The 11,916-nt window shown below is 33.5% G+C and overlaps 1 protein-coding gene across 1 annotated transcript; it reads left to right on the top strand.

Moving 5' to 3' along the window:
* The first annotated feature begins 1,005 nt into the window (after positions 1–1,005).
* On the top strand, positions 1,006–11,014 carry LOC120261073 (cleft lip and palate transmembrane protein 1 homolog). Its single transcript, XM_039268748.1, has 12 exons — positions 1,006–1,292; positions 2,458–2,604; positions 2,710–2,824; positions 2,918–3,012; positions 3,256–3,359; positions 6,313–6,350; positions 7,600–7,835; positions 7,987–8,080; positions 8,190–8,380; positions 9,305–9,524; positions 10,153–10,320; positions 10,429–11,014. The coding sequence occupies exons 1-12, from the start codon at positions 1,083–1,085 to the stop codon at positions 10,602–10,604; spliced, it is 1,794 nt and encodes a 597-aa protein (XP_039124682.1). The 5' UTR covers positions 1,006–1,082; the 3' UTR covers positions 10,605–11,014.
* Positions 11,015–11,916: the final 902 nt, after the last annotated feature.

Here is an 11,916-nt window from a genome sequence, read left to right as displayed (position 1 = left end):
GTCACCACCGCCCTCACTTTCAAGAGATCCGCTCGGGTCAATGGTTTTTTTAGTAAACCGGCCGGGTCACGGTTGAACTGGGTTATCAAGTTAACACCGGATCTCTTTACACCCGGTTCAAAAGGGAATGTCTGGACCAGGCCACATGACCAGTTCCCGGTTTTTCCGGTTGAACCGGCAGAGCCGAGTCTAACAACCTTGCTTCTTACTAGTTAGGATTAATTTATAAACCTTGCCAAATTATTTTTAATAAAATTATATAATATGAATAATAGTCTTTGAAAATAAATACATAAATAAATAATAATATATTGTAATCTATGCCAATTAATAATTAATTTGATTCTTTAAATCTTTGAATGAGAGTAGATCAAATCATCATTTTATAAATTAGATTAATAAAAAAAATCAAATTAATCAAGCCATCCGATTCCAAAACAAGACTGAATTTTTTTTATTATCAAATGTGAATAAACCCCATTAAGAATACAGCTAAATATGAGATTATGATCTCAACACATTCGTGCATTTGATTTGAGTTTCGAATTTTTTTTTCGAAAAAAATATAAATATCATACTCAATAATCAGGTGCTAATGAACTAAAAAGTGATGGGCATGAGCATAATTGAATTACTCAATTATAATTTTTTTTTATACTTTGTATTATTTTTTGTGGTATAATTGATCTTGTTTTATCTCTCTGATGTATTGTGTTTTATTTGAATGAATGTGGTTTATCCATTTTTAAAAATAAGATAATGACATCCGGAACAAATCACACCAATTATAAATTTAAAATTTAGAAATAAATCAAATTATTAATCTCCACTAAACTTCCAATTCTATCCTTACGATGCAACCCAAATCCCATTGTTGATCCAAGATCCATTATCAGCCGTTAGATCTAAAATGAACGGACAAGATCTAAAGGCTTACATCATTATTTTTTTCTTCTTAATATAAAAATGCAACAAAACGGCCTTTGCTTTTTTAGAACAGTTTTTTAAGGCCTTGCTTTGGATTCTAATCATCAAACCCTGTTTTTCTCTTCGCTCTTGTTTCGATTCGATCGAGGGCTTCGATGGCGCAGCCGGCGGGCGAGGTTCCTCCGGCGATTCCAGCGCCGGCGAGGGCGGGGCGGCAGCAGCAGCAGCAGGGGTTGGGCCAGTCGTTGTCGGGGATCATTAGGATGGCGGTGATCTGGTACTTCGCTATGAAGTTCTTCGCTCCTAAGAAGCCCTCCGAACCCTCCATCCCTATTTCCAATCTCTTCCAGAAGGGAGAGCTTTTAGTATGCCCTGCATCTTCTTTTGCTTTTTTTTTCTTGGCTTGTTTTTTATTGAGTTTATTCCTTGAATTTCTGATAAATTGTTATTTTAGATTTGGGGTTTGGGAGTTTGTGGTTATGGTTATTTGTGAATGGATTAGGGATGTGGGCTTCATGGAGGATTCATAGAAATTTGGGTTTTTGTGCTGTTTTCTTTCTGGAATTTTGGTATGAATCACTTCACAACTAATATTCGAACTAATGTGTTCAGCATGTGCTTGCTGATTGATAAGGGTGAATAGGATGAACAATTTTGACATCAATTCTAGAGATGGTTTTGGATTCATTTTGAGATTTATCTTAATAGTGACTGGAGTTTCTTGAGTCTAATCTGATCATTCTAGTGGTTATAGTTGTTTCATTGAGGTTTTCCTTGTTGTACCTTGCTTTGTTTCTCCCCCATCATCTCTTGGGTCCCCCTTATGCAACCTTTCACTAGATACATAAATATGAAACTTTCATTTATGCCGCTACTTTTAGGGTCTTACATTAAAATTGGAATCCACTGAATAATGCTAATCCAAAAGTCTGGACTATTTATTTACTGAAGATTAGAGTTTTTTTTTTTACTATGTGTGAAAACCACCCTTGAATTTATAGTTGTCTGTAAAAGATCTTGAAATTTACTTATTTATTTATTTTTTTATTTTAAAAACTCCTTGAGATGTTCAATGCCCACTACCTTCTTCCAGGTCTCCCATAATTGCTGTATGATACCTTATCTAGTTGATAATCCCTGAAGATTTTAGAATATCTGTAATAGTTGACATTCTCAGAATGCTCCCAATTTCTCTTTGTTCTCCAGGTCAATGCGGTTTTTTCTTTTTACACATATGGTAAAATATTCTAGGGGTTATAAGTCATTTTAAAAGTTCAGGGATGTATATGGTAATTTGAATGTCTGGAAGGTGTGTGCATAAAACCTCTGTATTTTTTTTTTAAAAGAGGATTTAGCATGAAGTGTACAGTAAGGTTGTTTCTATAAATTATTTTAACTCATTTTCTCAGTTTCACCGCTATTGTCATTTTATTTATTTCAGTGTAAAAATCCATTGTTTGATACAGTTTCCTAATATATGGGGGTGATGTTTTTGTTGTCCTAACAGTTGTTTTATTGACCTTTTTTTAGGATATGTGGCTCTATGTCTCTGAACATGAAAAATTTAATGACTTTGGCAATGAGGATGCCCTTGTCTGGCATGAGACAAATGTTCCATATGCAGTTTGGGGACCAGCTGGTACTCGCACTCATTCTTTGAAATATTTCCCATCAGAGGTACTATAGAACTTCCTTACAAATATAATGGACACTCTGGTTTTTCAATCTTTGTTTTCCTATGGGGATCTTGTTTCTAAATTATTAAATTTGTTTAATTTCTAGGCTGTAAAACACAATGGGAGTGTCTATGCCCATGTTTTCTTTGCACGCTCAGGTTACCCTGCAGATCCTAATGATCCTGAATATCAACAGCTGTCTGCCTTTGGGAAAACACATCGTAAGATAATGACTGATGTTTATGGTAGAATTGAACCTCTGTATTACTGTATTGCGGCTTAAATATTTCCTTACAATGTTCCCTTTTTTCCAGCTATTGTAATCTACTTACCTAAGCCAAAAGATGATAGAAAAAGGAGCTTGCTGGGAAACTCCAAGGATTTAGGAGAGCAAGAACCATCACCTGTGGTAATATGCTTTATCATTCAAAATTGTCTAGAGTATTTTAATATGCCCCTCTGATTACCTTTCACCCTTTAATAGCTTGTATTTTCAAATGAAACAATTTTTCTTTAAACTATTTAGTTGTATTTTCAAATGAATAAATTTTTCTTTGAACTATTTAGTTGTTTGTCTTTGATGTATCTCTTCTATTCCTTGTTCAGTTGGTTTTAAGTTGTTAACATGTTGTCTTCCTAACAACTCTTTTAGGTGAAGGATAATATCCAAGATGAGTCTAAGGAAGAGGGTCCTGTGGAATGGATTTCTTATTGGAAACCAAATATCACAATTAATTTGCTCGATGACTTCACAAGGTATATGTTATTAAATTGATACCTTCTTCTTTCTTAGAATATTAAGCGACTTAATCTTGGATCTTGATATGTGTTTAAACTTTTTTTCATTAATTCATATATACTCATCAATAATTTTACATTTTTACCCCCTGTTTCTTTCAACTATAAATAAATCTTTGAGTCTCTAATTGGATGGATAATACAAAGAACTGAAGATATTTATTGATGGTCGGTAATTTACTTGTTAATTGTTCATTATTTATTTGCTATGTATCAGCTAACATTTGTTGATTGATGTTCTAATCTGTCTCAATAATGCACTTTGTTGTTGGAGTTCTTTGATGGGCTGCATCTATTTGTTTGCAGTATTTCTGCATTTTCCTTAAATGTTAGTTTTGAGTGTGGTGTTGTGGTTGAATACATTGTTATTTATTTATTTTACCAGTGGAAATGGTTGTAAGTGTTTTTAGATATGGCTTACCAAGTTACCTCGATTTGCATTCTAAGATGATGTCTTGTACCCGTATATTGGCAATGCATTCGGTCTACATAGGGAGTCTTATGTGTTTTTTAGATGCTTTTGAGAAACCTTTACTCCAACACTGGGAAGCATGGACACATCATTTTCCCCGGTGTACCGGTGTCGTGCCGATGTCAGACATGGATACATCGTCGACATGGTTGGATACAGTGTCGGGCACCCTTGGACATGGTGAAAATATAGTTAAATGGAATGGAGAACTCTTGACACGGCCCGAACACGGCTGAGCTAGGTTTCTGTTGGAAAAGGTTTGACATTCTTCGTAGAGCTTTACCCCCCAGCGGACAGAGGTGGAGAACGTCCTAAGTACTTGATTCCGGACCTACCTAGCGGTCAAAGCTCGTATTGCCTTCATCGCCATCTCCTTAGTTGGAAAAGCCAAGGAAGATAAGGACATTGTCTTTTCGGCAAGAGACTTGTGGAAGTACAAAAAATGAAAAGGGGAGGTGATGAGATTTTTGAGAGAAGGGAGGAGTTGCACATGATGGAGGTCGCGCTGAGGTTTGGAAGGAGGCGGCTGCTTAGATTTAGGGTTTTAAGTTTTTCTTCTTGATGAATTTGAGCCATTGATTGCTATCCTGTAAATTAGATGGATAAATTTAGGTTATTGAGTTTTCAAATTTATAGTGCATGTAATTTCTGTTTTAATAGGTCTGTATCATGGGCCATGCATCTTAACAAGTGTCAAATATATTTTGTTTGTAACATACATTATAAAGATAAATTATAAATAAAATAATTTATTTTAAATTCAAAATTTCCAATAAATTAGATACAAAATAAAATTATTTGTATTTACAATATGTATTTTACATTAATATATATATATATATAATAATAATAATTTTTTATCGTTGTGTCCTGCTGTATCCGAGTCTTGAATTTTGAGAAATTGCCGTGTACGTGTCGTGTCCCCGTATCCTTGTCCATGCTTCATAGCTTCAACATGTGTTTGCCATTAGATCTAAATTTGGTATTTAGTATACTGAGTTGTTCAGATTTTGCATGTTGCTTTGTTATCTTTTTTTCAGTGACTTCAGCTCTTGGAGCACTAAGTTCAGGTTAAATTCTGTCTTTGATGCAGAATAGCTGCATAGGAAGAATAAAATTAGCCATTCTACTGCTGCTCCTATGAGTTGGTAATGTGTATTTCTGTCAGGTTGATCCTGGAAAATAAAATTAATGAAGGGTTACTTTGGTGAAGGGCTACTTTGATGGTGGGTTAGTGAGAAATTTTCTAATCAAAGGATTGGTAAGAACAATCTCTTGTTGAAAGTGATATGTGATGAATATCTTTCAAAGTGTTTCTGCCAACTATTGTAGCAAAGCTCATAGACTACTGGTTTGTGTGGATGCTAGGTTCATCTAGTTTCCTTGCCTAAACATATGAAATGGAAAATCTGGTTTTAATTTGTGGCTTTCCTGATATTCTGTGCTGGATAGTGCACATTGCTGTTAAGCAGGTTGTTGGGAAAAGAAAAATACCTGCAATGCTTGCTTTTCTATATATCCTTATAAGATTTGACTCTTTACTAGTTGGAGCCTTTGCCACAAAAGGCATTCTTACATTGAATTTGCCATGACTGATTTCTATGCATCAAGATGATGTGTGTTGAGAATTGTGATAACTATACTAAGTGCATCCCTGAGAAATTGGTGTCATCTTTTTGCCAGGTTACTGGCAGGACATTTATATGGATTATGACCTCATGACATCTTTAAATAACAGTTTGCATTTCTAGAATAAATTAAGAGATATGGCTTACAAGAGGTCAAACTTGAGCCTTTAGGAAGAACTTTGTCAGTTAGTTATAATTTTGTTTTCCTTTGGTCAATGCCGACTAGTTTCCAGTTGAAGAAGATGATAGAGGGTTTGTTTATGTTGCTGATAGGTGTACTCATTTTCTTATTCATCTACCTCTGCTTTCTTTCTCTTTTCCTTTTTCTGCGTTGATATTTCTTTCAAGAAAAATATTGTTGAGTGCCACAAATTTTAATCTAAATCATATTGATGCATTTAAAAAGGTTTCTTGAGCTCATTATCTTCTTGGTTTCTTGAGCTCATTATCTTCTTGGTTAGCTTTCCTTGTTTGAAGTGTTGCTTACTGTGAATTACCTATTTACCTAGTATTGCAGGTTGTCATTTATGGATATATGTTACCTTGTAATTAGCTAGAATAGATGTATAGAAAACCATGTAGAGAGAGTAATGGAGCATGTATCTGACTCCATTGTGGAGTGAAAACTGTGAAATAGTAAACCAACTTTTAAGTTCAGGATTGCGATTCTTAGAGATGTTTCTCTATTGACATTCTTTATATTATCAATTTTGTTAGTATCGGTAGTCAGCAGTGTCCACTATGTTCATAAAGATTCTTGTTTTGTCACACTCGTGGAGTTAACTATCTTTTTCTTTTTTTCTCATTGCAGATACGCGCACAATGCTATCCCTCCCAATGTTGCTGGACGTATCCATGATACTGGCATTTTGTCTGAGTTTTGCGTTTTTGCTTCATAACCCTTCATTTTGTTCTGTAACATTTTGGTTTGGAGAAGCCAATGTTTTGCAAATCAATTTTTAGTTTTACAACTTAATTCTTATTTATAATTTTATGTTTTACTTTCTCCTTTAACCACATTAGAAGCCCATATAAAATTTGTTAAATTCAGCACACTCAAAACTGAATATCTTTGCTTCTTTGATCTTTCTTTCCTCTTCCGTATATTTTTTGTTTTTGTTTTGTTTTGTTTCAGCTGTTCAACAGTATGCTTTATCCTTTTGTTTGAAGAGATTCTTCTAGTTTGAAACATCTACGTACTGGAAGTTCTCTATCTTCAATTATCATAATTTATTCTGTCAATCATATTTTATATGTATATAAACAAATTTTCCCTGCCTTACAAATGGCACTCAATGACATTTTCATTGTAAGAGCCATGATTTTGACTAGTTTCTATAATCAGAATTTTCTCATCTTTCATGGATCGATTTCTGGTTTATTTTGTGGGAATTTGCAAATGATTGGTGAAGAAATATAAATTCTTATAGTTTTACTAGCATAGAATTTTTTCTAGTGTTAACTGATGTTTTATGTAACCAAATTAGGGATGTTCTGCTTGCTCCGAGCTTTAAGTTCTTATCAGTTCTAAGCTTCTCACGAAGGTGTACTTACTACAAATCATTGATTGAATGACCTTGCAATCTTTAAGTGTTGTAAACCTCTTGAGGCTACTTTTGTCATGGTACTTCAGCATTTAGTTTGGTGATGCCAGCTGTCTTGGGCAAAATATTATGGAAGTGGGTTTGCTAATCAAACTGTTATATTCTATCTTCATTTTTTTATTTTTTATTTTTATTGCATGTTACAATTCATTTAGATTCTTCTAACTTTGTTCTTGATGGTTTTTTTTTCAGTGACTCGATTCCCTCTTTTTTATTTACTCATGTCTTACCATCTGAATAATAGAATCATATGTGTTTTCCATAGACTAACATTGCTTTTCCACTGCCATATTACTAAGCTTTATATTGAAGTTCATTCTCCTTTTTTTGAACTTAGTCCAGCTCCCCTACTTTCATTTGTTATATTGGAATTCGGATTTGTTTGTTTGCAATATCAATGATTTCAAGTGTAATCGTTTTTTTGTGACCAAAGTTATTTGGTCCTGTCTTTTGGAACATTTGGTGGATTTTTTTGCCTTGATACTTGATTGCAGACTTAAATGTGGAGCCAAACACGGGGAACTACTATCCTACTATCTATTTTAATGAGTTCTGGCTTTTGAGGGATAAACTGATACCTCTCAATGATTCTATTTCGGAGTTGCTCCTAAATTTAGAGCTTGGTCCAATCAGTTTGACCAAGTGGCAATTATTCTTGCAAATTGAGCAATCATTTCAGATGCATCGTAGTTATGGAAGTATGCTTGAAGGCGAAGCGGATGAACTTAAGGTATAAAAGACTTTACATTATAAATATCTTTGGAAATTAAATGTTTTCTTTACCCTTTTTTCCAATATATGAGTGAAGTATGTTATTTTGACATGAGCTACGGTTAAATCCCTTAATTTCATTAGTTTATGTGAATTCTGTTCCTTCTCAGAGGGTATTTTTGGAGGGAAACCCATATCTCCTTGCGGTAACGATGGCTGTGTCTGTGCTCCATTCCTTCTTTGATATGCTGGCCTTTAAGAACGGTATGTGTCATATTTACTGCAATGGTTGTAAGCTAAATTTACCGTTACTTTCGATCTTCATTGTCATTGAATTTAAATCATTTCAACATTCTTTGTGTTTTTTCGTCAGATATACAATTTTGGAATAAAAATAAATCCATGGAAGGATTATCTGCAAGATCAGTTGTTGTGAACTTTTTCTGTCAACTTATTGTTTTCCTTTACCTCCTTGATAATGAGACATCATGGATGATCCTTGCTAGCTCTGGCATCGGTTGCTGCATTGAATTTTGGAAAATTGGTAAAGCGATGCACATTGAGGTAATTCTCTAGCTGTAACTGTGCCTCATTATAATTTTTGTAGAATTTAAGGAAAGGCCAGATCGCACTTATTGGCACAAATTTACTAAATTGATGATTTACTTTTTTGCAATGCAATCATTGGTGATTTGCATCTATGGTCTTAATGTTTGAATTTTACTTGGTTGCAATGTTCTGTGACCACCTTCATTGGTTGAAATTTCTAATTTCATTGATGATCCTTCTTGCTCTAGAGATTGATAATTGATGAAATTTTGTGGATCCTTAATATATGTGTTGGTGAACAGGTTGTCACTTTTGTGCCTTGAGTTCAATGATTCTAGAGAACATATATCTTTGCTTATTGACTAGTGCAAATTATTTTAAGTTCTTTGATTCTTCTTTGTTGTTAATCTTGATATTTTAAGTGGTTTTGGAGTATGATTCATGTTAGCTGAAAATCAAACACATTATCTGACCACTATTTATCCCAAAAGCCTAAGCTTATAGGAGAAAAGGCATAGACTTGTGTATTCATATCCATATGTTTTGACTTAAAATATCTGGGATTGTTAGTCTGTTAGTCACTCTAATAGTGTTAGATGGGGATTGTTTGGGTTGAGGTCAACAAAGGTTGGCTGTAGCTCCAATTGCTATAAATTAATTAACACTAGATTTGGGCATAGGTTAAGATACTATATCTTAAACCAAATTGCGTTTTTAGATGCAAATGTTGACAGAGATAGTTAATGCCAAACACAGGAAATTGGATTAAATACAGGATTTGGACTTGTATCAACATAACACCAACCAAACACCCTTGTTTTATGTGCTAAGCAAAGTATTGGATATTAGTTGCTATTTTTCACCTTCATTCGAGTGATATTTGTATTATATATATATATGCATGTATAATTACATTCTTTGCCTTATTCTTGTCAACAGATTGACAGAAGTGGAAGGATTCCCATGTTAAGATTCCGTGACCGTGATTCATATGCCAAGAATAAAACCAAGGAGTATGATGATCTTGCGATGAAGTATCTCTCTTATGTTCTATTCTTTTTGGTGGCTTGTTCTTCCATTTATTCTCTCATGTACAAGGAGCATAAAAGCTGGTATTCGTGGATCCTTTCTTCTTTGACAAGCTGTGTTTACATGTTTGGTAAGTTCATCTTTTTTGTGCATAAGTAGGAATGCATTTGTGGCATGAAGAAGCCCTTTCTGTAGCTCTTATCGTGTTCCATATCTTCATAATGAAAGCATTATTAGTGTTTTCCAGGCAGTATCACCTCATACAGTTATTTATTTTCTTGTTATTTATGTTTGTTCCGTTCCCATGTCATTAATTAGCTTGTGATGATAACCATTATTCTATATGCGTTGCTCTATCAGGATTTCATCATCTAACGAAGGCTTCATTTTGATGTTTAGGAGTCTTGAGCATGAAACAAAATATTCTTTAGACTACCCTTTGTAGTATAAAACAAGATGTGATTCTTAATTTTCTATTCTAATTGAAAATGAGCTCTTATTCAATGTCTGAATCAGTTTGGATTTCTCTTTATTAAAATATGACAATCTTCCCAGCTTCCATGCTCTTAACCCAAAGAGTACTCTGGATTGCAATGTATCATACTACCATGTGTTTTGAGAAATATTGTTAGCAAAGTAACTATGATAAATTTTTAGCATGTTAGCATGTTAGCATGTTTTTATGATTACATGAATTCTTCACTCTGAATTGTGTTCTGTTTTACCATGAAATAATACTGCCACTGTGCACTCTGCAGGTTTTATTATGATGTGCCCCCAGCTGTTCATCAACTATAAACTGAAATCTGTGGCTCATTTACCCTGGAGACAAATGACCTATAAATTTCTCAATACCATTATTGATGACCTCTTTGCTTTTGTCATCAAAATGCCAATGCTACATCGGCTATCTGTTTTCCGGGATGGTGAGCTTAATGTTAATTTTATTTGATATTTGCTTTAACCATAAGTTGATATACACAATCTGCTCTAATATAATCTGTGATTGTTGCTGCTCTTGTGTAAATACGCAGATCTCATTTTCTTGATCTACCTATACCAGAGATGGATATACCCTGTGGACAAAAAACGTGTAAATGAGTTTGGTTTCGGTGGTGAAGATGCTGACCAACGTTTAGCTGCTACCGACGCAAGTGCAGCGCCCCAGGATGGTGATTCAAGAACTGAAGACAACAAGAAGACTAATTGAGTTGTTCACTTTGATTACTTTTCCGTGTTTTAGAATTTAAAAATCTCAGGCTGGCCATTTCTGCAGAGCAGTTTGATTTTATGGCTGAGCTGGATAAAAGGTAACTCCAACGTTTGGTAGTTATCCAACCCCCATATGCATGGCAAATGTTAAGATCAAGTTTTATTATTAGATTCCAAAGTAGGCTGCAAAACTGGTGGTTTCGTCGGAAATACACTTTTAAGTTATTTGTTTGATGTATATTGCCAGAGGCTTGATATCATACAGCAAAGTGCGTCGTTTTGGTTATTGATATTCTGGTTAGCAAAACATAAGGGACTATGGTGAAAGTTTTATGAGATTTAGTTTCCATCTTGTTAACTCACGTTAATCATTATTATTATTATTGTCATTGTTTCTTAGTGCTTTTAGTTGTGATCCAATTCAGCTCAGTCTGTGTTTGTGTGCTTTCATGCCACCAGTTGAACAGTGCCTACTGATTATTATTATTATTATTATTATTATTATTATTATTATTGTTGTTGTTGTTGTTGTTGTTGTTGTTGTTGTTATTGTTGTTTTCTTCCTAGGGTTGTGTTCCGCTTTAAAAATTTTATATCAAGTGCATGGCTTATTTATTATGTGCTTGAAAGTGAATTTTATGGGCTTTCACAAAATAAAGCAGGCTTCAAAAGACATTTTGTATTAGAGTTGAGATTTGTGTCTTGAAGCTAAACAAATTATGGAAGGCCTGTTGATAATCTAGTTTGCTGAACGCAAAGGAAAATGGTGATAATATTTGTGATTAAGTTTTTTTTTAATTTATTTTAATTACTTCATTTTTAGGAAGTGTTTGGTAGGAAGAAAAATTATAAATACAATGGGTTTCTGTTATAATGTATTTGTAAATATTTGAATTTTAAAAATATTATAGTGTTAATATGGTGTTTGATTAGATGTAAATATAGATTTAGAAAATATATGTTTAGTTTGATATATATTAAATTTTTTTAAAAAAATTGTTATGTTAATTACGTGTATTATTTTAATGGGTCTAATTATTGTATTCATTATTTTAACCATTAATTTATTATTAAATTAATTACAAGATTTATTACTATTTTTTTTTATAATTTGCTACGAATGTTAATTATTTTGAGTTATTCTAATGGTTATTAATTTTCAAAGTTGAGATTTGAAAGGAAAGAAATGATATATTTATTTAATTGTAAAATAATCATGAACACAAGATATTACTAATGAGCGAGGCTATTTTTACCGAATAGATTTACCGAATAGGTTTCTCGAATGACGTGGATGTCCAACTTGTCAT

The sequence above is a fragment of the Dioscorea cayenensis genome, chromosome 5 (assembly GCF_009730915.1).
Source record: "Dioscorea cayenensis subsp. rotundata cultivar TDr96_F1 chromosome 5, TDr96_F1_v2_PseudoChromosome.rev07_lg8_w22 25.fasta, whole genome shotgun sequence".
Classification (NCBI taxonomy): domain Eukaryota; kingdom Viridiplantae; phylum Streptophyta; class Magnoliopsida; order Dioscoreales; family Dioscoreaceae; genus Dioscorea; species Dioscorea cayenensis.
The sequence above is the reverse complement of the archived record's forward strand: the minus strand, read 5'-3'. Positions and strand labels throughout refer to the sequence as shown.

Bases quoted from the DNA above. Each gene is read 5' to 3' on its own strand.
- LOC120261073 (XM_039268748.1), top strand. From the start codon at position 1,083: ATGGCGCAGCCGGCGGGCGAGGTTCCTCCGGCGATTCCAGCGCCGGCG. The intron at 2,825-2,917 runs GTAAGATAATGA...CCTTTTTTCCAG, and splicing joins TGCCTTTGGGAAAACACATC to CTATTGTAATCTACTTACCT. The intron at 10,321-10,428 runs GTGAGCTTAATG...GTAAATACGCAG, and splicing joins GCTATCTGTTTTCCGGGATG to ATCTCATTTTCTTGATCTAC.